The sequence below is a fragment of the Ovis aries genome, chromosome 12, assembly GCF_016772045.2.
Source record: "Ovis aries strain OAR_USU_Benz2616 breed Rambouillet chromosome 12, ARS-UI_Ramb_v3.0, whole genome shotgun sequence".
Classification (NCBI taxonomy): Eukaryota; Metazoa; Chordata; class Mammalia; order Artiodactyla; family Bovidae; genus Ovis; species Ovis aries.
Window position 1 is genome coordinate 54,570,326 of NC_056065.1, and position 25,362 is coordinate 54,595,687.

Below are 25,362 nucleotides of genomic sequence, written 5' to 3' on the forward strand. Positions count from 1 at the left end.
GTCTTCTGTGGAATACATTCACAGCTGTTTCCATTGAGACCTGCTGAATTAGAAAGAATACACCCTGAAACAAGCCTTAAAATTTTGTCATTTGACAATAGAAATTAAATCTTTATTGAACCTTATTATTATAGTGGAAAGATACAAAATATATTTCTTTCCCATTTCATAGACATGTTTGTGAAGCTGTCATATTAATGAATTTACTTTTTCTTTCATCAGAAATACTTCAAAAGGAAGGATATTGAGTCCATTAGAAAATTTGCGGCTGACCATTTTAATGAGGTAAGGAACATGTTTTTTCCTTTCTTTTAGGGATTCAATATTTTTAACTATTAATTGCTTGTACTCTTATGCTATCATTAGTCTTGAGAGGTTTGTTATTTCAGATCAGTCTTCTACTTTTCTTCTTTTTCTTTTGAAAGTTAATTTTACCCCTAGGTATAACTCCAAGACTCCAACTTAGTTGAATTTACCATTAATCAGAATGCAAATTTCAACTGTAGCCTTTTAAAATAAATAATAGTACTTTAATGCAGTTGGGAAGATTAAATAAAGCCCAAGGTTTAAATGAAGCATGGTTAGTGTGAAAGAAAGCCAATATTCATTATTCTTCCCATACCCTTTTTTTAAATTCTGAATATGCCTGTCCTTAGATATACTTTGTGTTCTTGGCTTGGTGAATGGTCACACTAAAATCTGGAGGAAAAGGAGCCGGAAATGGGCATTCTTACACTGTCACTGGAAGTGTGAATTGCCTCAATCATTTTGGACTCAATAACTTTAAAAATAGTCGTGCTCTTTGAGTCAGTAATTTTCTATACCTTAAAGGAAGGATCTTGGATATGAGGACACTTACAGACAGTACTGAAAGGTTGTTGTTGAATGAAAAGACGCCGGGATTCTTGGCCCCCAGAGGAAAAGAATTCAATCCGGGGCCAGAGATGAGGCTTGATCTCTCAGAGCTTTTGTGTAATAAAGTTTTATTAAAGTATAAAGGAGATAGAGAAAGCTTCTGACATAGGCATCAGAAGGGGGCAGAAAAGAGTACTCCGCTGCTAGTCTTCAGCTGGATGTTATATAGTCACTAGCAGTCTGTTAAGGAAAGAAAGGAATGTCTTAAAACTCAGAATGGTACCAGGCCCCTCACCCATAAGATGCATTTTGGGATAATTTTGGCACCAAGTGGTTCATCTTGGGCCATAAAATGATTAACTTGAATCTTGTAGAAGGACAGATTACCATACAAATAGTTTCGTTTACATAGATTAGGGGAACCATATCTGAGTATAACATATTGGTTTGTCAAGAAGGTCCTGAGCCATGAGGTGGGACCGACTTGAAGACAGAGTTTGGGGTAAATGCATAGCACATTAGCATAGCTTAAGACAAACATTTCCATAAGAAAAATGCATTGGTTATCTCAAGGTTTGAGAATAGTTAACTTCAGGTCTAACAGGTGTTATTATGGCAACACAGTATTTTATGAGAACCTTCTTTTAAATATCGCTAGTTTTTCTCCTCCTGCCGCTTGAGAGAGAGAAAAATGTCTGACATTTTTTGGAGACCCCTGGACTTCCTGCCTGTTACCCTCTCAGTATTATATATAGGAATAAAATGAAATCATATGGGAGTGGTTTAATTAAGGAAGAATTAAGGAAATAAATATTAAAGTTCCTTTTTGAAATTTGTAACGTAGGGGAAATGTTCAGGCTGTAATGATCTGTAAGGAAAGGAGATACAGAATTATATATTCACTGATCATAACTGTATAAACTCTGTAGTTGTCGATTGAAAATGGCCTACCCAGACAGTCTCTTCAGCAAGTGGTATTGGGAACGCTCGACAGCCACATGTAAAAACACACTTCAAACATACTGTCACACCATAAACAAAAGTAAACTCAAAATGGCTTGAATGTTTAAAATATAAGACATGACACCTTTAAATGCCTAGAAGAGAACATAGGCAAAACTTTCTCTGACATAAACTGTAGCAGTTCTTTGTTGGATCAGCCTCCCAAGGCAAAAGAAATAAAAGTAAAAACAAGCAAATGGGACCTAGCCACATTTACAAGCTTTAGTTCAGTAAAGGAAATCATAAACAAAACAAAAAGGAAACCTATGGACTGGGAAAAAATATTTGCAAATGATGTGACCACAAAGAGCATATTTTCCAAATTTACAAACAGCTCATACAACTGAATATCAAAAAACCAAAGAACCCAATCAAAAACTGGGCAGAAGACTTAAGTAGACATTTCTCCAAAGAAGACATACGGATGACCAATTATTAGAGAAATGCAGACCAAAACTACAATGAGATATCACCTCACACCAGTCAGAATGGCCATCATCAGAAAGTCTATGTAAATAATAAAAGCCAGAGAAGATGTGAAGAAAAGGGAACTTTCCTACACTGTTGGTGGGAATGTAAATTGATGCAGCCAATATGTAGAACAGTATGGAGTTTCTTTCCTTAAAAAACTAAAAATAGAGTTAACTATTTGCTCTAGCAATCACACTCCTAGCATATATCTAGAAAAGAGGAAAACTCTAGTTTGAAAAGATACATGCACCCCAGTGATCATAGCAGCACTATTTACAATAACCAAGACATGGAAGTAACATTCCATGTGTTGCACACTTGAGGGGCCTTTTAAATATGAAGCTTAATTTCTTTCTTCTTTACTTGTGTGTTGGACCTCTTTTTGTAACTTGCATGTCTCTTTTGTTTTCACGTCCTTTCCATCATTTTGTCTTTTTATTCTTTCAGGAAGATTTCTTCAGCTCTCCTGTTGAAATTTAAGTAGTCATATTTTTATATACTATTAGTTCTTGCTTGCTTCTTTGCATTTTATTCTGGTTTTATTGATAAAGTATCTTTTTTAATACCTTTGAAGATTCGAGTTTTTTTGGTCCCTAAATTATCTTTTTCCTCTAGGGGTCTTTTTTTTTTTAATGCTTTAGCTTATTCAGTGTGTAGTGATTATTAGTTATACATATTTAAGAATGAGCTATTTCAAAAGCTATTTAAAGGGCCCTTTGTAAATGGTTAGGTTTACTTTTGAGTGAGCAGCAAGATGGTTGCCTGTTTTCCGGAGGCCCTGTGCCTCAGAATTTTGCAGGGTGAGATCAGTTCCTTCTTTTAAAAAAAAAAAAAAATTCAGGCAAGTCTTTACTGTGGCCCCTGCTGCAATAGAGGGGAGCAAGAACAAACAACAGTTTCCCTTAATTGTTTGTTCACTGGAGGATGGGGATGGGGTGGGCAGGGGACAGAAATGAGCTTGTTCCTTGTATGGGATGAAGATAGGGGTGTATCCATGTGTTAGGCCCTATCAGTTCCTTCTTGTGCTGAAGCTGCTCCACTGTTCTCTAGGCTAGAGATTCCTTCATCTTGCTTCTTTGGTCATTCCTATTGTACTCACATGCAACCTGCCAAAAATTTTCACAAATCTCTTATTTGTTAGCATCCCTTCCCACCCTTCTTTCCTTTTTTTTTTTTTTTTTTTTGTTGTTGTTGTTTTTCATTTTGGTGAGATTACTTTTTAGATTCCTTTAGTATCAGGGAGGAAATAGAGATAATCTCAAGATAATCTCTTCTTTTTCTTTCGGAGACAATAAATCTTTGTACTAGAGGAAAAATAAATCACCCCTGCTTTTTAAAAACCATAAGTCTTTTTCTTTATCAGGAAGTCTTACCTATATTCCTGAAAACCAATGAAACCTGGAATTCTCCAGTTGCTAAGTTCATAATGGAGGAGCAAGGCTTGGGACTCGTCAAACTGTTGGAGACCCAAGAAGAGGATGTGGTCCTGCTCACTGCCGGAGAGCATAAGAAAGCAGTAAGAAAAATTACCTCCAGGTTTCTGTGCTGTTGGTGTTGATGATGCCTCTCTTCTCCTGTGTGTATAGTACATATTTGAAATTGACTGTTAATTTCATAAAATGGAGCTGCTCTGCATGGTTTTATATATATATATATATATATATATTTTATAATTTTATTGATTTTTAGCTGCACTGGGTCTTCGTTGCTGCATGAGCTTTTCTCTAGTTGAGGCCAGCAGGGGCTTCTCATTGCACAGGGTTCTCTTTTTGCAGAGCACACAGTTGGGGCATGCAGTCTTCAGTAATGGCAGCACTCGGGCTTGGTTCTTGCTGCTCGCAGTCTGGAGAGCTCAGGCTCAGTAGTTGTTGTGCACAGGCTTAGTTGCTCCATGGCATGTGGAATCTTCCCAGACCAGGATTCTGGTCTTATTGATAAAGTTCCATGTGTCCCCTGCATTGGCAGGTGGATTCTTATCCAGTGCGCCAATAGAGAAGGCCAGTTTTTATATTAATAAATGTCTTTTTGCATTTTATAATGCATTATGTAAAAACTATAGTTTTTGCATCAGCTGCCAGCCTCCATTGGCATTGCTCTCACAGATTATATCTGGCTCCAATTAGGAAAGCCACTTAGGTGGAGAGAGGGCTATTAATACTCATTGTACAACTGTGAAAAAATTTTTCAGTTTTGAAGTTTAGCAGATTAAGAACAGTTGGTAGTCCCAAACTTTTGTATAGAATACATTTCTGAAAATGTGGAGGGACGGATCAGACTGCTGAAGGGCTGCTAGGCTGGCAGACACCCCTGATCCTACTTAGCTGAAACAGAATCCTTTTTCCTCAGGAGCAGCAACTGGGAGGTGGTACACGCTACCACACACTGGCTAAATCACCTTTCTTCAGGAGATGTATGGAACAGTGGATTTAACTTTAGAGATCACTGTAAAATATACAAAATGTGGTTTGTGTGTGCATGCTAAGTTGCTTCAGTTGTGTCCAACTCTGTAACCCTATGGACTGTATTGTGCCTTCATTGTAAAATACACAAGTTCAATTCAGTTCAGTTGCTCAGTCGTGTCCGAATCTGCGACCCCATGAATCACAGCACACCAGGCCTCCTTGTCCATCACCAACTCCCAGAGTTCACTCAGACTCACATCCATCGAGTCAGTAATGCCATCCAGCCATCTCATCGTCTGTCGTCCCCTTCTCCTCTTGCCCCCAATCCCTCCCAGCATCAGAGTCTTTTCCAATGAGTCAACTCTTCACATGAGGTGGACAAAGTCCTGAAATTTCAGCTTTAGCATCATTCCTTCCAAAGAAATCCCAGGGCTGACCTCCTTCAGAAGGGGTTGGTTGGATCACCTTGCAGTCCAAGGGACTCTCAAGAGTCTTCTCCAACACCACAGTTCAAAAGCATCAATTCTTCAGCACTCAGCCTTCTTCACAGTCCAACTCTCAAATCCATACATGACCACAGGAAAAACCATAGCCTTGAGTAGACGGACCTTAGTCAGCAAAGTAATGTTTCTGCTTTTGAATATGCTATCTAGGTTGGTCATAGCTTTTCTTCCAAGGAGTATGCGTCTTTTAAGTTCATGGCTGCAGTCACCATCTGCAGTGATTTTGGAGCCCCCCAAAATAAAGTCTGACGCTGTTTCTACTGTTTCCCCATCTACTTCCCATGAAGTGATGGAACCAGATGCCATGATGTTCGTTTTCTGAATGTTGAGCTTTAAGCCAACTTTTTCACTCTCCACTTTCACTTTCATCAAGAGGCTTTTTAGTTCCTCTTCACTTTCTGCCATAAGGGTGGTGTCATCTGCATATCTGAGGTTACTGATATTTCTCCTGACAATCTTGATTCCAGCTTGTGTTTCTTCCAGTCCAGCGTTTCTCATGATGTACTCTGCATATAAGTTAAATAAACAGGGTGACAATATACAGCCTTGACGTATACTCCTTTTCTTATTTGAAACCAGTCTGTCGATCCATGTCCAGTTCTAACTGTTGCTTCCTGACCTGCATACAGATTTCTCAAGAGGCTGGTCAGGTGGTCTGGTATTCCCATCTCTTTTGGTATTTTCCACAGTTTATTGTGATCCACATAGTCAAAGGCTTTGGCATAGTCAATAAAGCAGAAATAGATATTTTTCTGGAACTCTCTTGCTTTTTCCATGATCCAGCAGATGTTGGTAACTTGATCTCTGGTTCCTCTGCCTTTTCTAAAACCAGCTTGAACATCTGGAAGTTCACGGTTCACATATTGCTGAAGTCTGGCTTGGAGAATTTTGAGCATTACTTTACTAGCGTGTGAGATGAGTGCAATTGTAAAGTATGGTATAAAACTCAAACATGAATATTGAAAATATACTGTGGATGGGGGGACTTCCATGATGGGCTAGTGGTTAAGACTCTATGCATGTAGTGGGTGTGGGTTCCGTCCCTCTTCAAAGAAATAATATCCCATGTCCCGTGCAGCCAAAAAAGAAAAGAAATACTTAAAAAGAAAATATACTGTAGGGAATTCTCTGGTGGCCCCATGGTTAGGACTTTGTGCTTCCACCCGGTGGGAACCAGTTTCAGTTCCTGGTCAGAGAACTAAGATCCCAGATGACACATGGCACAGCCATGAAAAAGAAAGAAAACATACTAAATATACAGTAAATGTCAAGCATGATTAAAAAGTCATCCTTGCACTATCGTATATTTTTATAGTGCCTAATTTGTACTTTATCAAGTTTATTCTACTAATTTATATTTGTACTGTGCTTCTCTATCATTATTTCTTCCAAAGGAATAGTTTCCGGGTTCAGCTACAAGCCTAAGTTAATCTACTGCCCTTCCCTTTCCCTGCAATAAGAGTGAAGAAAGTTATTTAATTACAACTTTTTTTGAAACTACAGTCATTTTTTAAATTCATTCATTTATGAACATTATTTTTGACTACCAGCCATGAGCCAGTACTGTTAAATTTGCTAGGGGATTCACCAGTTAATTACAGATTTTATTGTCAGTGCCTTTTTTTTAAATACTTACTTTAGTTGATTGATGATTGTTTTTACAACGTTTCAATGCATTTCTTAAAAAAGAATTTGGAATTTTGTATTAAAAATCCTATCACCGATTCATTTGGCTATTAAATTTTTCCCTGGTAGGAACTGAAAACTGCTCATGTTCTCCTCTCAGGAACGGTATTGCTCTGATTCCTGCTGGGACTTCCTCGAGAGAACACTGGAAACCTGATGTATGTGGAGTAACATTAGCATTCTGAATGTGTCACAGTGAAGGTGCCCTGTGTGGATATCTAAGTGTCAGATGGAATAGGCTACAGAGTGACACGTATGCATGCATGCAAGCGCGTCTCCTGTTCTAACTGCTCTTTCTCAGGAGTGCCCTGCCTGTCATAGTTAGCACTTATCACAGTTAGCTTGATCTGCTTGCCTAGCACTGTTCAAAGTACTTAGTGTATATATTAACTCAGTTAATCCTCATGCCAACCCTATTGAGAGAAATGCTGATACTGTTACCATTTTAAAGACAGAACACTTGGACTTCTCCAGTGGTCTAGGTGGTTAAGACTGTGCTTCCACTGCAGGGGCCATGGATTTGATTCCTAGCCAGGGAATTATACATGTTGTGTGGGGAAAAAAAAAGAAAGCTTTGAGTGGAGAAATAAATGGCAACCCACTCCAGTATTCTTTTTTTTTTTTTTAATTGAAGGATAATTGCTTTACAGAATTTTGTTGTTTTCTGCCAAACATCAGCATGAATCAGTCATAGATATACACTACTCCAGTATTTTTGCCTGGAGAATCTCATGGACAGAGGAGCCGGCAGGCTACAGTCCATGGGGTTGCAAGAGTTGGACATGACTAAGCGACTACACAACAACAAGAAAATCGAGGCACAGAGGTTAAGAATTTGTTCACACTCACACAGCTAGGAGGTGGAGGACCCTGAGTTCTAACCCTCAAAGTCTGGTTCCAGAAGTCACACTCTTAATGTAACCTCTAACCCATACTGCCTCTCTAATAATGGCCAACATTTATTGAATGTTAAGTGTATACAGCCTCTCATCAGCTCCTCCCCACAATCCTTCAGTAAAGGAAATACTCATCATAATGGCTCGTTCACATTACAGAGCTTATCTGACTTGATCTTCACAACAGTCTTTAGAGTAGATATTTTATCTCCATTTTACTATGGGAAAAGGTGCACAGGAGTTAGTCAGTAGCCAAACTGAGATACAGACCCATGTTAATCAAGCTCTGGTACCTGTGTTCTGAAGTCACTGTGTTAGCAAATACTCACCAAATCTGCTGAGTGTGGCCATCATCCTCAGCAGTGTCGCAGATCATCCTCAGATCCTTCTTTCCTGAGAGGCAGAGAGTAAATTGTAAATTGTAAATCTGTAGATTGGATAGCTCAATTGGTAAAGAATCTGCCTGCAATGCGGGAGACGCCAGTTCGATTCCTGGGTCAGGAAGATGCCCTAGAGAAGGGAAAGGCTATGCACTCCAGTATTCTTAGGCTTCCCTTGTGGCTCAGCTGGTAAAGAATCTGCCTGCAATGCGGGAGACCTGGGTTTGATCCCTGGCTTGGCAAGATACCCTGGAGAAGGGAAGGGATACCCACTCCAGTATTCGGGCCTAGAGAATTTCATGGACTGAATAGGCCATGGGGTCACAAAGAGTCGGACACAACTGAGCGACTTTTACTTCTGAGAGAAAGGCCTGGCTTTAGAATCCACATGTGTCATTTGCTGCCTGTTCTGTCACAGCAGTTAACGTTTGTATCTTCTGTTTGCAGTGCTCTTTGATGGGAAAATTACGACTGGAGTGTGCTGACCTTCTAGAAGCAAGAGGAGTGGTGCTTCGTGACCCAGCTCTGTTCTCTTTCCTTTGGGTGGTGGATTTCCCCCTCTTCCTTCCCAAGGAGGAAAATCCCCAAGAGCTGGAGTCAGCCCACCACCCATTTACTGCTCCCCATCCAAATGACATTCACCTTCTTTACACTGAGCCCCACAAGGTATGATAGCTATACTTCCAAATTAAAAGGAAATACGGAAGCAAGGCAGAGAACTTCAGGTTTCATGGTCTGACCCAGTTCCAGAAGCCCCAGAAGAAATTGTCAGATTTGAGCCATTGTCCCTAAGTAGCTAACCTACGGAACAGAAAACCAGAGATTTTTCTCTAACACAAAGGCTCTTTGAATCTTCTAGGTCCGTAGCCAACACTATGACTTGGTTTTAAACGGCAATGAGATAGGAGGTGGTTCTATCCGAATTCATAATTCAGAGATTCAGCATTACATCCTGGCCACAGTACTAAAGGTAACATCATCTTCTCACCTGGCCTTTTTCTAAAACCCTAATATTTGTCTCTTTTGTTAAAATTTGTTATGAATGGAGGATTCGCTAGCTACAGAATAGTGTCAGCTTATTTCTCTACCTTTAGTGTTAGACTTTGAAAAATAAATGAAAATAATGGGTATTTTTTAGTGACTGCTATATGTCGGGCACTGTTTAAGTACCTTATATGCATGGACACATTTAATCCTCACAGTTATTTATTTCTTTTGTGTCAGACCTTAGTTGTGGACTCTATAGTTACGGCACAGGCTCTGAAACACATGGGCTTAGTAGTTGTGGTGCAAGGGCTTAGCTGCTCAGCAGCATGTGGGACCTTAATTCCCCAACCAGAGATTGAACCCACATGCTCTGTGTTACAAGGCAAATTCTTAACCACTGGACCACCAGGGTAGTTCCCTCACACTTACTTTTTAAATTAAGACCCTTATTCTACTTATTTTAAAGATAAACAGATTAATGAACCTAGCCTAAAGTCACATAGCACAGAAACAAGCAGCGCCAGGATTCAGGACCAGGCAGGGTTGCTCTTGAACCCAAGCTCCCAACCTCCTAATCACTGCACTGCTCCAAAATGGATGTGGTCTGAAGTGGCTGAAAATTGTGTTGTTTGGGGGGGAGGGGTGGTGCAGTTTTGGCCACACCACAGGGCATGCAAGATCTTAGTTCTGCAACTAGGGATTGAACCCATGCTCCCTACAGTGGAAGTACAGAATCTTAACCAGTGGACCACCAGGGAAGTCCTGAAAATATTGATACTGCTAGAGAAAAGGAAAGCGATTTGAAAGAATTTTATGTCACTTAGTATTTGAGGTGGAGTAGATTTTAATGATAATGACGGAGAGTGGGTTAATCAGAAATTTCAGAAGAGTCTATGTAGATGCAAGCCTAAGACTCTGTGGTTTGTTGATGACTCTTCAGGAGGCTAGGATGGATTTCAGGAGGCCCAAGAAATCCTTGGAAATCTTTGGTCCAGGAGGTCCAAGAGAGTCTGATCCTAAAAGATCACTTTGTGGAGTGGGTTATTTGGGATTGAGGAACTTTATTTCTGAGAACAGCATTGGAGAACTCAGAACACTCTAGCTTTAAAAACGTTACAAACTCCCTTAACTTTTCTCCTCTTAAGTCAAAATCCCTAGCCACCAGTTTCCCAGCTTCTTTTTTGCTTTATTCCTTTCAAGCTTCTCAAAATGTCAGTGAGAATACATTGCTTGAACTTCTCTTCATACACACCAGTGTCTCTCAGCCCTTCTGCACATTAGAACAGAATCACTTCTAAAGCATTAAAAACAAAACAAGAAAACCACTCACTTTTCCTCAGCAGACCAATTAAGATAAAAAAGCTCTAGATGTGAGAGTTGGGCATTTGTTCCTTAAAGTCTCCCCGACTTGATTGTGATCTGTAGTCTGGTTGGGGAACCATTTCAGACACAGTTGCAACATTTCCACAGGCATTGCCCATAAAAGTTATCTTGCCCGTGGTCATCAGATCCAGCAGCCTGTTGTTAGCCCACAAGCTGTCTTATCTTCTGGCAGCATCTGCACTGTTGCCTTCCTGATAACCTTGCCTCTTAGCCCATGTGACAGGACCAGGTCCTCCTTTTCACCCTCTTTTTCTGAGGCCACATCCCACGTCTTTAATTGGTCTTACTCTGTCTGCATTATCAGCATAATAGCTGCATTTACTGAGCCCCAGGCATTTCTCTGCATGTTGTAGTACCCCTGACTTGTCATATTCTCTTGCTAAACTGTAGGCCTCTAAAAGTACTTTTTTAATTTAACTTTTATTTTCCCTTTAGCAACTAATTGTATTATTGTGGCACCTAGTGGGGTCACACAGAGTCAGACACGACTGAAGCGACTTAGCAGCAGCAGCAGCAGTGGGCCCTTAGTATGTATTTAAATTATCTTTTGAATTTCAGGAAGATGTGAAATTGCTCTCCCATCTGCTCCAGGCTTTAGATTATGGGGCGCCCCCTCATGGAGGAATTGCCTTAGGTAAACAATCTGTCCTTTTTTAATCCTTGTTTCAGTCCATTGCCGAAGTGTCAAATTTGGGCTCTCAGCTTATGAGGAAGGGTGGGGTTGGGGAAGTGGAGGAGTAAAGAGGGTATGAGGTGAGCCTAAGAGTTCTAAAAGAATTTGGTGTTTTTCATTTTGATATTTTTTTCCCCATTCTGTGTGGCTTGTGGGATCTTAGTTCCCAGACCAGGGATTGAACCTGGTCTGAGCAATGAAAGCATGGAGTCCTAACCACTAGACCACCAGGCGATTCCCTGATGATATATTTTTAAAAATATATTTAACCAGTTATAAAGATAAAACTTAACTGATAATTTGCATTTGAAAATGTCTTTTAATAGAATAAAACTAGACAGTCTTAAGTCAATATTGCTCACTTCCCTGGAGGCTCAGACACGTTCATAGGAGTATGAAAAGTACTGCTCCACAGTATTCAGCTTATGTGAAATTAGGAATATGCCAGTGCCTTTCTGATGGCCCTGGTTGCTTACATTGCTAGTTTTTTCAAACAAGAAAAGAATGTGAGAGGTTCTAGGAAGCTTACCTAGATTGTAGGCCCTCAACAACAGGGACATCCTTCTGTGTTTTTGGAGTCCCGTGCATAGTACCTAATTTTGTTCAGCCTTCAGTGAGCACTTGCTAAGGTCTCATTAATTGCTGTGACTGTTAATCCCAGTCGCATGTGAATATTAGTCCTGAGCACTTTTCTAGAATGAGATAGAAAAGCACCTCTCAAACAAAAGTTCCCTAAAAAGGCCAGGGAACTATGATTAGCTGCAACTTATTAAAGGCTCTTACTTAAAAGTTTTGTATAACCTTTAAGAAAAACTAAGTCACCCTCAACCTTAGATTATGTTCTCAGTTATCAACTTTATATTTTACAGGGTTAGACAGACTGATGTGCCTTGTCACTGGAGCACCAAGCATCAGAGATGTCATCGCCTTCCCCAAATCCTTCCGTGGGCACGACCTCATGAGCAATGCCCCAGATTTTATCCCTCCTGAGGAACTGAAGCCCTATCACATCCAGGTCTCCTGGCCAACAGATGCAGAAACAGGAAAGAGCTCATCAAATCATCCATGCCTTTCAGAAAGTTGAGCTATTTAATTTTGTCCTTTATTTCCCCAAGGCTAAAATCAGATCTGGAGTTCGGCCACAGATCTGACTTCAAGTTTTTAGATGGAAGAAATCCAGGCTACAGTCTTCACCTCAATGAAGAAACAGTATCCAGTTTTCATGATAACATGCATTACTAGGATTATTTATTTGGAACTTTTTTAAAATCACATTTTTTATACTCAGATAGTAGACTGTTCTCTTAGGACAGAGGTAGTCAAATCACATGTAAAAATGTGGAAAAATTCTTGCCCCATTGGACTGGTCAGTTGATGGAGAGGTCAGTGCAACCAGCTTCACCAAGAGAATCCTATAAAATAACCTGGATAATGACATTTATACTATCAATGTAATATAGTGAGAAGCAACATGACATAAAGCACAAAAAAAAAATCACTGAAATAAAGGTCACAAAGTGTTAAACAGTGCTTTACCCCGCAAGTTGTGTAAATCTCTTGGCCTCCCTTTCTGCATATATGAAATATAAACAGTACTTTCCCTGAATCCCTCTTCTTGTCAGAATCCTAGGAGATAAATATTATGTGGAAGATAAAGTGAGTAAATATGCTCTGAAAACCTTTCAGGCATTACTTAAATGAAATATTATCCACCTGGAAACAGAATACTGGTATTTTATACTAAAATACTATGTACTTTATAATTTTAGGTTAAACAAAACTGACATCTGTGGTAAAAAGGAAAACAGTAATATCACTAATCATTATTGTTTATATTTCTATTTTTTAAATAATCATGAATCCCTGAATAAATTTTCCTCAATTATAACTAAAAATATTAACCTTAAAGCAACCTCAAATGTAGAAAAGTGAACACTGGAATTTACTCATTTTTTTACACATTTTGTTGACACAAGTAAAGACTTATAAAATGGGAATGTCTTGATTGTTCTTTTCTACTTTATCTTCACTTTTGCTTTAACATTCTTTTGATTTACAATTTATAAATACAAATATTCTTACATTCCAGTCTATTTTTCTCACATTGCCATAAGCAGTGTGATACTGACCTGTCCAGGTCTGATTTATGATGTTCAGTAGGCTGTGAAGAGTGTACATGTCCTTCATGATGCTGTTCAGTTGCTCAGTTGTGTCCAACTCTGCAACCCCATCAACTGCAGCACACCAGGCTTCCCTGTCCATCATCAGCTCCCTGAATTTGCTCAAACTCATGTCCATTGAGTCGTTAATGCCATCCAACCGTCTCACCCTATCATCCCCTTCTCCTGCCTTTAGCTTCAGCCGTGTCCACTCTTTGCAACCCTGTAGACTATACACATACCAGGCCATAAGACTGGAGTGGGTAGCCTTTCCCTTCTCCAGGGGATCTTCCCAACCCAGGGATCAAACCCAGGTCTCCCGCATTGCAGGCGGATTCTTTACCAGCTGAGCTATCAGGGAGGTGGAGCTTTTCCCTAGTTTGTCCCTTAACCCAATCTTTTCCCATTTGTGGATGTACTCTGGAGCCAGAAAAATCCTTGCTGGCACAGTTCTTATGAGAAAGGTGTCCAGCTCTGCCTGCCCTTTCTCAGTGTAACTTATAGATGCCCTTTGTTAGTTAAAAAAATACAACTTTACATTTATCCCACGTACAATACCTATTTTCTAAATGTAACTTACAATTCAGTTTAGAGCCTAATTCTGACCACAATAATGTCTTTCTGTCCTGAAAATGAGTTACAAATGACTCCCTAAGTCCAAAGAATTACTGTAGCCTAGACACCATACCCCGGGTCCCCAAAGGTTCATACAATGCCATGTTGCCTCAGTCATTGTCATATCAGGGCAAAAAAAGGCTTATGCTGAAACCCAGGGGATCTTAAGTCGGAAATAACACAACCAGGGTTTTGAAGCACACAAGCTATTTGTAAACTGTAAGCGAGGTTTCAGTAACTTGGCCAAAAATACCCTTTATATTTGCTTAGGGGTTTTTCTCTCCCCTGGAGAAGTAAATACAACCCACTCCAGTATTCCTGCCTGGAGAATCCAACAGACAGAGGAGGCTGGCGGGCAGTCCATGGGATCACAAGAGTCGAACATGACTTATCGACTAAACCACCACCACCAGGGGTTTTTCTCAGTAGTATCTTAGAGCTAACAATGGCTAAGGAAACCCACTCCAGTGGAAAATCCCATGGATGGAGGAGCTTGGCATATTACAAGTCACAACACTTACACATTACAAGACACAACTGAGCGAGTTGAACGTAATTGTTATAACCATGCTTTACTTACTCCTTCAGGCATGTCTGTGACCCCATGGACTGTCAAGCATGATCTGCCAAGCTCCTGTCCATGGGTATTTTACAAGCAATACTGGAGTGGGTTGTCATTCCCTTCTCCAGGGGATCTTCCCAACCCAGGGATTGAACACTTATCTCCCAACTGCAAGAGCATTCTCTCCTGTCTCAGCCACAAGGAAGATCCTTCTGGACAATGAATTGCTTTACAATGTAGTTTCCTGCATCTTGAATATCTTTATGCCCAGATTTGAGCATAATTCAAACTATCATGGTTTAGAATGTTCCAAAAAATAAACATGTTCAAAACTGGGAGTTTCAAAATCCACATAGGGCCTACTGTAAAACTATATGCACTTAGTCCTATCCAACTTTGTGACCCCATGGACCATAGCCCACCTGGCAATACTGGAGTTGGTTGCCATTTCTTTCTCCAAGGTTATCTTCCCAACTTGGGGACTGAATCTGAGTGTCTATAGTCAACCCCTAACACTGCTAGGTAATGAGACTGGAGGGTTCCCTGGTGGCTCACACAGTAAAGAATCTGCATGTAATTAAGGATACTCAGGTTCACAGTCCTGGTCCAGGTTTGATCCCTGGGTGAACAATGATCAACCAGCGTGGCCAAAAAGAAATGTCAACCTTTTACAGGAATAAATCCCAAACTGCTAAGCTTTCTAGTATCAACTGAATTTTTGGCTATTTCAGCTATTGGTAACTTAAATGTTTTGGCAAGCAACCACGACTTAAAACCCCAACTTAATGTTGCTACAAACTTGAGTGCCAAATTATAAAGCTTAAATTTGATTAGCAGGTACTTACACTTTTGGATGTTGCCAGAGCTAATGGTTTCCTTGGTAATTTAGGAATTAGCAACTCACTGGCTAATTTTCTCATTAACTTGAACCACACTCACCCCCAAAATCTGCAAAACCAGTATCCATTTTCTAAAGAGAAGGATGTTACAACTGCAATATTTACCTTAAAGATCTCAAAAAACATGCCATGGGATTTCTTGATTCCAAGTGTCCCGTTTTCCTACCTACACCTTATGAAACTGAAATGAGCATACTTCAGAGTGATTTAGAAACATTTATTGAAATAGAAAGCTGGAGAATTAAATGGTAGTCCAATGGTTAGGGCTGAGCTTCCCCTGTAGCAGCCACAGGTTTGATCCCTTGTCAGGAAGCTAGGATCCCAACAGCTCTGCAGGGCAGCAGCCAATTAATAGTTGTTTGCTCTTCTATCCCATGTGCATCCATCTGGCTAACTGCAAGAACAGAGAAGCCATTTTTAGTCCCCTTTCCATGTTTCAATTCTAATGCCATTTGGGATACACAGAATATCAGATCTTTGAACATCATCAAGTCATCAGTGAGAGAGTTCAAGTTGGGCTGAGATCATCACATATTCTTAAACAAAACAGTACAGTTATTTTCAAGGCTTACCTGTTATGTCTGACTGGTATCATAAGTGCCCTGAAAAAGACACGATCATGTTAAATCACAGTAAATGAAAAAAAAAATGTGATACTTGTTGCTAAAGTAACCTCAGAATTAAAATGGAACGGTTTTTTGGTTGATATCATTCTATTCATTTGGCAGAATCATCACATCACTGGTTACCTTATAACTCATCAAAAATACCAGAAAATAACTTACCTCGAAATCTTCAGGACAAAACATATGCCTGATTGAAAATGAACAATAAAGACTTTCATTTACAACATGGCCTTATATATATGATGCCATTAAAATCTTCATTTAAAAATTGCCCTTTCTCCCATTTTAACATCTTTCAAAAAAAAATTCTAGGTGAGTGAGTCTGTTCTGGAAAAGGTGAATCTTTCTCATGATACATTTGGCCAAACCCAGAGTACACAATACCTTAACTCCAATGTAAGTCAATATGTGGTGTGCACGCTCAGTTGTGATCACATGGACACTGTGATCACATTAGACTGTAGCCCTAGCTTCAGAATTTGAAGTGCCAATCTCATGCTAGATGTTGATCGGGATGTGAGGATGCTACACAGGAAGTTACTGTTCCATTTTGCTGGGAACCTGAATTGCTCTAAAAAATTACTATCAAACACCAGCTGAGTAACTCATTCTGGTGGTGTCTACAGTTATGACATGGCAATTTCCTCAGTTTTAGCCTGTTCTTATCAAAATGTTAACTCCTAATCCTGAAATTAACGTATAGAATATTTACATTATACTTATCCAAATCCTGAACATTTCAGTGAGACAAGGACTAATTTGACTAATTTCCACTTTCAATGGTATAAAACAGAATTATTGCAGCCAGATACATCAGATAGGAGCGAAAGACAGTATTTGCTCATCACTGTTAGTCTGCTGAACTATGTTTTCATCATTGTATCGGCTTTAAATCACAAAACACAAAAACCAAACTTGAGACTTCCATACCTTTGGTTAGAACCCCTGATTCCTTGCATTGTAGTCACTACCTCTCTTCACACCTGCAGAAATTAAGTTACTTTTAATAAGTAGTAATAGATTTCAAAATACTATTGATAGTGATTCAAGATACTGTTTCAGTTTTTTAAAACTTCATTCTTTTTCAGAGAGATTCCCATCTGTTTTATTATAAAAATCATCACTAACAGTACCTTGCTTAGTAATTAGATAAGATTGATCTGTCCAACATCAGAAAACACTATCAAAGTCAACTACTTGGACCAGCACATTTCAGAAACAATATAAGCCCAAATGCCAGCAGTCGCTGTTTTCGTGTCTTACCCCAAAGAAGTCAGCCACGTAACAAAACATGTAGCCATCATCTGTAAGGAAAAAGACCTTTTCATTAAAATGTCAATCTTACTGTTAAATTCTTAAGTATTTTGTCAAAGGGTTCTTCAGAGTTAGACTTGTCAACACGCTAATTTCAGGTCAGACATTTGCTCAACATCATTACAAAAACCCTCTCCATCCTTTTCATAGCATGCTCAACATGCACTTACAAACCAGGCAGATTAGCTTGGTAGTTAAGCATTCAACTTCATCAGCAGTCTCAAACAATGTTTTTGACATTAATACTCACCAAAAAGTCAGGCCAACTGCTTTGGACAGGTCAAGGATTCAAGTTCACCTAAGAAATAAGAGTGGTTTTCTAATAGCCAAAGAAAAATTTTCTCCCCACAAATTTTAAAAATGCCTGACATCAGATAGAGCTAATTAAGACCTTCATATTCAGTCAGCATTTGCTTATCATCACACAGGCTGTTTTTAAGAAAGGACAAGGAACTGGCTTTTATTTAATGCTTTCCGTATACTTTTCAAGCATTTCAAGGTAGGATTGCTTCCTGTGCATTGGAAGGCAACCCTAAAAAGTCATTAGTGGCATTCTGTCCTGTTTGCCCAGTCACCAATGTTTAGTTCACTGGAAATTTTACTTACCTCTTCAACTTCCAGTCAAGACTGCTTAATGGCTACAAACAAAGAGAGACTAGATTAGTAGTAGTAGTTTACATCTACTATCAGCAAGTTTTACTAACTCAGATACATCAGATAAAATGGTTTCTCTTTCATGATTCATATCTGTTGAACTATGCAACCATCACAGTATCTGTTTCTTCAGATTCCTCTTAGTATTCACTATAATAAAAGAACGCAGAGATTAACATTTGAAAAGAAGGGAGAGAAGTCCCTAATATAAGCACCAGCATCTGCCTGGCACTCACTAGTCCCTTTTTGAAAAAAATTCATAGTAGTAAGTAAACGGATTATAATTTTAAAATGGTTTCTCACCTGTCTGCTCATAGACACAGCACCAAGCTTGAGCTTTAAGACCTGGGAAGAAAGTTTCATGTCAAGGTAGGTGCAATTTCTGTGTTCTCTGAACAGCCATTTCGTGTGCCTCAGTTAGAATAATGGTGGTAAGAATTCTCGTCATCCTCACAGTCAAGAGTAGCAAATAAACTCTCATCATTGTGGCACGTTCAGTGGACTTTCAACCTAACTTTCCCTTGTGAGGGAATTTCAGTAACTCACCCCAGCAGTAGTTGTCATCCTTCTGGTACACAACTAGAAAACAGACAAAAGAGCATCCAATGAAATATCCTGTGGTGCTAAGCTAATCATTGTCTCAAGTATTTAAGCCTCAGAATAGAAATTTTCAGAAATCCCTTCTGTCCACTACTCTGTAAACCATCACAGGCTTAAAGACCACATCTAAAATTTCATGCTTCCCACTGTATTTAGCAGTTTCTTACCTGCCCAACAGAAGCCATCAAAATCCACATTGGAGTCATGCCTGCCGCGGTTCCTACGAAAGGGTAATTTTAAAAATGTATTTTGTTCTTCTAACTTTTCGTCACTTACATATCATGTACACAAATCGTTTACACACCCGTAACTCCATGAGAACCCCACAAAATTAAGGTTAAGCGATGACAAAAATGGTGCAATGCGAAACGCCGCCATTTAAAGAACCACGTGGCCTTCCCTAAAACAGAAGACCGAGGAAGGTTCATTCCCAGGTCATTAACAAAGACCCACTCGGTGAGTGGGGTTACGCCGCCATCAGAGCCGTTGGCATTCATCAACACTCTCAGATGTCCCTACCAACACAGGCTTCATCAGAGGCAGAGCAAACGAGCTGCGGTTTTTTCCGCAGTTAGGCCCTATAACCAAGAGTATAAACTAGATCGTTCCCGCACTCAACTCGCAATCCACCACCATCTCATCTTAGGAGAGCCCTGCGATGGCCTGCAAGTGGCCTAGGCATACCAGCCAACTTAAGGATACCCCAACTGCTAAGGGCTGGAGGACCCAGGCTAACTACTTACTGAGCAGCAAAGAATAACTCACAGATACAGCCAGCTCGCAGCCACGAAAGACCGAGATGGCGGCCAGGCGCCTGTATATAAGTAGTCTGCTCCATGACGTCATGACGCACACTCTCCGCCAGAGACGGCTTCAGCTCCTCCCCCCCGTATCAGTCTCCTCCTCTTCTAGCCGCACCCCCGTCCCGTCCTCCAAGCCCGCCCCTCGGCCCCGCCTTCGGCCCCGCCTCATTCGGCCATTGTGGGCGGGGATACAGTTGCCCACGTGATGCAGGATTCCCGCCCTCCTACAGACTGAGGAGGAGGGGAAGAGAGGGGAGGGGGCGCGAGGGACGGAGAACGCTGGGGGAGGGGGAAGGGGGGCGGTATAAGGGTGAGTGATTTCCTTCCGGCACGTCGCCCGCTCCGGGGGAGGGGGTGGGGGGTTTCACTTCCGGGACGGTGTTCCGGCCCATTCCGGCCCATTTCCACCCCCGGAGGTAGGTGCTGCTCCTTGACTGGGCTCGGGCCCCACACGGTAGTCCCGCTGCCCTGCCCTGGGGCCGCCTCGCCCGGTCTCCGCCGCAGCCTGCCCCTGGGGTGCTCAGCCACTTCGCTCCACCCCGCCTCAAGGAACCCGGAGACCTTCCACCCTCTTGGCCCCGGGCCGCATCGAGCTGCGGGACCCGCCCCCTCGTGGGCCCCTCCCTCAGGACCCCGGGATGGGCGGCCCCCTCCCCCACGGCAGCCCGACACACCCAGATACACACACCCACCTCTGGGCAGCTCCCCGCCCGCTTACGCCTGCCGCCTGGACCGGGTCCCGGGGCGCCGCCCCCTTCCCGGTCCTCTACCCTCACCTGATTGCTTGCTCCGGATCCGCTCGCCTTCCTCTTCTCTCCGCCCCCGCACCTCAGTGACATTTCGCCCCTCTGCCTGTTCTCCGTTCCCCACGCTTCCCACCGCGGACTAAAGCCACTTGAGTACCGGAGTGGCCAACCCCATGCCGTTCCCGATTCTCCGTCTTGCAGCTCTCACCCCTCCAGTGCCGACGGTAGAAAAAGACCTTACTCCAGGGGCTTCCTCCTCACTGGGGAATTGCCGGAAAGAACAAACAAAAAAAGGCGCTGGTGTAGGCTCCAAAATAAACATCTGAATTCATGATGGCATCGACAGAGGCTCTTATTGGATTAAAAGTTTCAAAACAAACAAAAACGCTTTGGAAAAAGGTCAGATTGGCTAAAGTTGGTTCTTGAACGCAGTGTATACACTTCCCTATTTACTGATAAGTGTGTTGTAATTTCGGGCAATACTGTGAGCTTGTCAGGATAACTTTCAGATCTTAGGTAACTACGTGTGCTCAAGTCAGTGTCTTTCTAATGGGACTTATACAAACTGCTCTCAACCGGTGAAGATTATTGGATGCAGTTACAGACCTACTGGTTTAGATGTTTTTTAAAAAATCTTTTAAAGTAAAAATATTGGCCATACTTGGTAAATTCTGTTTTTCACTAGCTTTGGGCAACTAAACTTTAGAATCAAAGTATCATTGCCACCCTGAAAATTCCAACTTTGGATTTAGATAGAGGCAGCTTTATTTACCCTTTCCTAATCCTGAGGGTGAACTTCAAGTAATCTGAATTTTCGTGCTGACAAAACTTGAAGTTTTTCCTAACCTAGAGTTTGCCTCCAAGTGCTAAACCCAAAGTCTTTTTGTGTGGGCTCTTACTCTTCAACTTAGAAATAATGGCTTATCTGGGATATTGGTCACTTTGTAAAATAGTAAATGCTAATTCATGCAGCATGTAGTGAAATGTTCAGAGAGGTATTTGATCGCCCACCTGTGTATAATTAAATTTATTCAGAAAGCTGCTTTGTTATATTGTATGCAAATACATTATGATCAACATTTAGAAAATAAAAATTGTTGCACTGGTTTTCTTTTACCCCCTCTATTCTGTTGAACTTCAGTTTTGATGTTACATAGTTTGTTAATAAGGAAAGTATGGGCATAACTTGAATTTTTAGAAGTCTAACAGTCTTTTTGGTTGTAATGGTATCTTGCTTTGAAACCTAATCTACTAAACCTGTTGATGTTTCTTTTCCATATTTAAACATATGGAAGGTATCTTAATCTACTTGGAGATTTTGAAATTTCACTGAATACTATTTTAAAATAGGTTTGAATTGGAAAGGAGTGGTTATAATTACTGATGAGGGTTCGGTTTTCTCTCGCAGCAGGGTTGAATGCCTGCCTACACCCTCAGGCACAACCATGGAGAAAAGTGGGAACATACAACTGGAGATCCCTGACTTCAGCAACTCTGTCCTGAGCCATCTGAACCAGCTGCGCATGCAGGGCCGTCTCTGTGACATCGTGGTCAACGTGCAAGGACAGGCTTTTCGGGCTCACAAAGTGGTCCTGGCTGCCAGCTCCCCCTACTTCCGAGATCATATGTCCTTGAATGAGATGAGTACTGTCTCCATTTCAGTCATCAAGAATCCTTCTGTTTTTGAACAGCTCCTTTCTTTCTGTTACACGGGGCGGATATGCCTGCAACTGGCGGATATCATCAGCTACCTGACCGCTGCCAGTTTTCTGCAGATGCAGCACATTATAGACAAATGTACCCAGATCCTGGAGGGCATTCATTTCAAAATTAATGTGGCTGAGGTTGAAGCCGAATTAAGTCAAACAAGGACCAAGCATGCAGAGGGACCTCCGGAGTCTCACAGAGTTACACCAAATCTAAACCGCTCCCTCAGCCCCCGACATAATACCCCCAAGGGAAACCGGCGAGGTCAGGTGAGTGCTGTCCTGGATATCCGGGAGCTCAGTCCTCCCGAGGAGTCCACCAGCCCGCAGATAATTGAACAGAGTTCTGATGTAGAGAGCCGGGAACCCATTCTTCGGATCAACCGAGCAGGACAGTGGTACGTGGAGACAGGGGTAGCAGACCGAGGAGCCCGGAGTGACGATGAAGTTAGAGTCCTGGGAGCGGTACACATCAAAACGGAAAATCTAGAGGAGTGGCTTGGGCCTGAGAATCAGCCTTCCGGAGAAGATGGGAGTAGTGCAGAGGAAGTCACGGCCATGGTGATTGACACCACAGGCCATGGTTCTGTAGGACAGGAAAATTATACTTTAGGATCTTCAGGAGCCAAGGTGGCTAGGCCAACAAGCAGTGAGATTGACAGGTAAGTTGGTTTGTTTGCCCATCTAGTGGCTTACTGTGTAGACGTAGCTAAAGCAGGCCCTCTGTGTGACACAAAGAACATCTTCCTTACTTGATGTTCTTCGTCAAAATAAGTTTATGTTGGGGAAACTGAAAGTGTGCCAAAAGACTTGCATTCTAATTTTTTTAAAGCAGGAAGCTCCTACTCCTGAAGTGTTCACAGTGTTGTGAGAACTATGTAAAGTTAGACACTTCATGAATCAGAATAGCATCTGCAGTCACACTAGGATCAGTAATTGCCAGGGCCTCTTCGGAATTCCAGGAAGAGAGCTGATCATCAGCTGTGAATCTGACAGCATTGCCCTTCCTTGGTATGGTCTCACACAGGTAGGTGGCCTCTGGGAGTTTCACTTTCCTTTGTAGCAGTTTACCTTTCTTTGCCTCCCCTTCTACCAAATTTGAGGAAGTATGGTACTAGCAGTGATGGTTCTTTTTAGTGTAATCACAGTAATTTCAAAGAAAAGCTTTTTGAGTGTTTTTCATTCCTTTTTTTCACTTGTCATTTGACTATATCGTTTCCGTTTTCTTTCATTGATGACAGCTGCTACCATAAACCTGAGAGTTTCATTTTTTCACCAGTGCTACTATGCGCTATGCCTTACTTTTCTCTTTCTAATACATTGCGATTGTTTCTTTTGGGGGAAATAACAATAATTTTAATCTAAGTTGAAAGAAAGTCTTAAAGAGAAAAGTATTACCAACTTTCAGTTCAGTTCAGTTCAGTTGCTCAGTCGTGTCCGACTCTTTGCGACCCCATGAATTGCAGCACGCCAGGCCTCCCTGTCCATCACCATCTCCCGGAGTTCATTCAGACTCAGGTCCATCGAGTCCGTGATGCCATCCAGCCATCTCATCCTCGGTTGTCCCCTTCTCCTCCTGCCCCCAATCCCTCCCAGCATCAGAGTCTTTTCCAATGAGTCAGCTCTTCGCATGAGGTAGCCAAAGTACTGGAGCTTCAGCTTTAGCATCATTCGTTCCAAAGAAATCCCAGGGTTGATCTTCAGAATGGACTGGTTGGATCTCCTTGCAGTCCAAGGGACTCTCAAGAGTCTTCTCCAACACCACAGTTCAAAAGCATCAATTCTTCGGCGCTCAGCCTTCTTCACAGTCCAACTCTCACATCCATACATGACCACAGGAAAACCATAGCCTTGACTAGATGGACCTTAGTCGGCAAAGTAATGTCTCTGCTTTTGAGTATGCTATCTAGGTTGGTCATAACTTTTCTTCCAAGGAGTAAGCGTCTTTTAATTTCATGGCTGCAATGATTTTGGAGCCCCCAAAAATAAAGTCTGACATTGTTTCCACTGTTTCCCCATCTATTTCCCATGAAGTGATGGGACCGGATGCCATGATCTTCATTTTCTGAATGTTGAGCTTTAAGCCAACTTTTTCATTCTCCTTCACTTTCATCAAGAGGCTTTTTAGCTCCTCTTCATTTTCTGCCATAAGGGTGGTGTCATCTGCATATCTGAGGTTATTGATATTTCTCCTGGCAATCTTGATTCCAGCTTGTGTTTCTTCCAGTCCAGCATTTCTCATGATGTACTCTGCATATAAGTTAAATAAACAGGGTTAGATTGGTAATATTCTTTTCCTTTCTTAAAAGTTTAAAATTGAGTAAATGAACAATGGTAACTAAAGAAGCTATTCCTTTGGTTTGCATCTGGTCTTGAGAGAGAATGTGTCATAAATTCAGAGTGTATATATTGTATCTACTTCAGTTGGTCTTGGTTTGAGTATTTTCCTTCTTCTGTCCTTAATAGTTAACATATTCTTGAGCCTAATGCTTACTGTCACCTGTATGAGCATTGTTGTCCCCTTGTTAGAACTGTATCAGGAACTAAATAGCTCTAAAGACAGAGGTTTTTGATCTCCACGGTCTATATCAACAACCTGAAATATATAGCAAATTATGGGACTTTGGGAAAGGATTAACCAAAAACCTAAAATTTACACAGAAGAAACAAAAGACCTAGTTTTAATTTATTCCTTTTTGGTTTTCTAGTACTTAACATAAGGATAGAAGCTTATATTTAGCCTTAGCTTCACCAGATCATATGGTCTCTCAGCTATGTAATTTTTTATTTCTTAAAAATTTAGTAGGGCAAACTTTTCTTATTTCATGTGGGCGTGCTAAGTCGCTTCAGTCATGTCCAACTCTGTATGACCACCCATGGACTGTACCAGGCTCCTCTGTCAATGGGATTCTCCAGGCAAGAATAGTGGAGGGGGTTGCCATGCAATCCTGGAGGGGTCCTCCTGACCTAGGGATCAAACCTGTGTATGCTGTGTGTCCTGCATTGGCAGTCAGGTTCTTATCACTGGCACCACCTGAGAAGCCTTCTTATTGCATATATGATTCTATATTGACTCCATGAAAGGACTTCTTAGAAATCTGTTGTTCGATTTGTTCCCCCTTCCTAGACTATAAAGGAGGCAGACATCAGCAGTTTTTAAGCTCCTTGACACTGCTTTCCTGTTAGTCCCCTTTTGCTCCTCTTCCAACAGATTTAGCCCCTCCGGCAGTGTTGTTCCCTTGACGGAGAGACACAGAGCCAGAAGTGAGTCGCCTGGGAGAATGGATGAACCTAAGCAACCTACTTCCCAGGTATGTAGTGGATTTGAGATTGCTGCGGTGGTTGAAGAAATTGCCACCATGTGTGAACATAGTATAATGAATAAGAAAGGAAAGATGTTTTGTTAAATAAATGCTGCATTTGATTACTTTTCTCTTTAT

The 25,362-nt window shown here is 41.3% G+C and overlaps 2 protein-coding genes and 10 non-coding genes across 19 annotated transcripts in view; 2 read left to right on the forward strand and 10 right to left on the reverse strand.

Moving 5' to 3' along the window:
• DARS2 (aspartyl-tRNA synthetase 2, mitochondrial) overlaps window positions 1–13,235 on the forward strand; it is a 27,914-nt gene extending 14,679 nt beyond the window's left edge. Inside the window, exons 12-17 of one of the 3 annotated variants that reach the window (XM_004013809.5) lie at window positions 223–285; window positions 3,692–3,844; window positions 8,643–8,861; window positions 9,055–9,165; window positions 11,124–11,199; window positions 12,108–13,235. In XM_004013809.5, coding sequence (XP_004013858.1) covers window positions 223–285; window positions 3,692–3,844; window positions 8,643–8,861; window positions 9,055–9,165; window positions 11,124–11,199; window positions 12,108–12,322 — 837 coding nt within the window. In that variant the 3' untranslated portion in view covers window positions 12,323–13,235. Of the gene's footprint in view, window positions 1–222; window positions 286–3,691; window positions 3,845–6,988; window positions 7,078–8,642; window positions 8,862–9,054; window positions 9,166–11,123; window positions 11,200–12,107 lie in introns of those variants that run through there. The other 2 variants (XM_012187557.4, XM_027975889.2) reach the window with 2 other exon arrangements.
• Window positions 13,236–15,935: 2,700 nt separating this feature from the next.
• On the reverse strand, window positions 15,936–16,012 carry LOC114117421 (small nucleolar RNA SNORD81). The gene has a single exon (XR_003591118.1). It is a non-coding gene; the product is annotated as a small nucleolar RNA SNORD81 (small nucleolar RNA).
• Window positions 16,013–16,143: 131 nt separating this feature from the next.
• On the reverse strand, window positions 16,144–16,220 carry LOC114117362 (small nucleolar RNA SNORD47). The gene has a single exon (XR_003591065.1). It is a non-coding gene; the product is annotated as a small nucleolar RNA SNORD47 (small nucleolar RNA).
• Window positions 16,221–16,904: 684 nt separating this feature from the next.
• On the reverse strand, window positions 16,905–16,985 carry LOC114117365 (small nucleolar RNA snR60/Z15/Z230/Z193/J17). Its single transcript, XR_003591068.1, has one exon. It is a non-coding gene; the product is annotated as a small nucleolar RNA snR60/Z15/Z230/Z193/J17 (small nucleolar RNA).
• Window positions 16,986–17,150: 165 nt separating this feature from the next.
• On the reverse strand, window positions 17,151–17,231 carry LOC114117359 (small nucleolar RNA SNORD79). Its single transcript, XR_003591062.1, has one exon. It is a non-coding gene; the product is annotated as a small nucleolar RNA SNORD79 (small nucleolar RNA).
• A 243-nt stretch (window positions 17,232–17,474) lies between these two features.
• On the reverse strand, window positions 17,475–17,539 carry LOC114117376 (small nucleolar RNA SNORD78). Its single transcript, XR_003591079.1, has one exon. It is a non-coding gene; the product is annotated as a small nucleolar RNA SNORD78 (small nucleolar RNA).
• A 241-nt stretch (window positions 17,540–17,780) lies between these two features.
• Window positions 17,781–17,842, reverse strand: LOC114117364 (small nucleolar RNA SNORD44). Its single transcript, XR_003591067.1, has one exon. It is a non-coding gene; the product is annotated as a small nucleolar RNA SNORD44 (small nucleolar RNA).
• A 277-nt stretch (window positions 17,843–18,119) lies between these two features.
• On the reverse strand, window positions 18,120–18,188 carry LOC114117374 (small nucleolar RNA SNORD77). The gene has a single exon (XR_003591077.1). It is a non-coding gene; the product is annotated as a small nucleolar RNA SNORD77 (small nucleolar RNA).
• A 288-nt stretch (window positions 18,189–18,476) lies between these two features.
• LOC114117420 (small nucleolar RNA SNORD24) lies at window positions 18,477–18,558 on the reverse strand. Its single transcript, XR_003591117.1, has one exon. It is a non-coding gene; the product is annotated as a small nucleolar RNA SNORD24 (small nucleolar RNA).
• Window positions 18,559–18,718: 160 nt separating this feature from the next.
• On the reverse strand, window positions 18,719–18,781 carry LOC114117378 (small nucleolar RNA SNORD75). The gene has a single exon (XR_003591081.1). It is a non-coding gene; the product is annotated as a small nucleolar RNA SNORD75 (small nucleolar RNA).
• A 354-nt stretch (window positions 18,782–19,135) lies between these two features.
• LOC114117363 (small nucleolar RNA SNORD74) lies at window positions 19,136–19,215 on the reverse strand. The gene has a single exon (XR_003591066.1). It is a non-coding gene; the product is annotated as a small nucleolar RNA SNORD74 (small nucleolar RNA).
• Window positions 19,216–19,842: 627 nt separating this feature from the next.
• Window positions 19,843–25,362, forward strand: part of ZBTB37 (zinc finger and BTB domain containing 37) — a 28,795-nt gene continuing 23,275 nt past the window's right edge. The window contains exons 1-4 of one of the 6 annotated variants that reach the window (XM_042229115.2): window positions 19,843–19,886; window positions 20,418–20,615; window positions 21,625–22,584; window positions 25,134–25,233. In XM_042229115.2, coding sequence (XP_042085049.1) covers window positions 21,662–22,584; window positions 25,134–25,233 — 1,023 coding nt within the window. In that variant the 5' untranslated portion in view covers window positions 19,843–19,886; window positions 20,418–20,615; window positions 21,625–21,661. Of the gene's footprint in view, window positions 20,616–20,661; window positions 20,881–21,624; window positions 22,585–25,133; window positions 25,234–25,362 lie in introns of those variants that run through there. The other 5 variants (XM_004013811.5, XM_042229116.2, XM_060396620.1 and 2 more) reach the window with 5 other exon arrangements.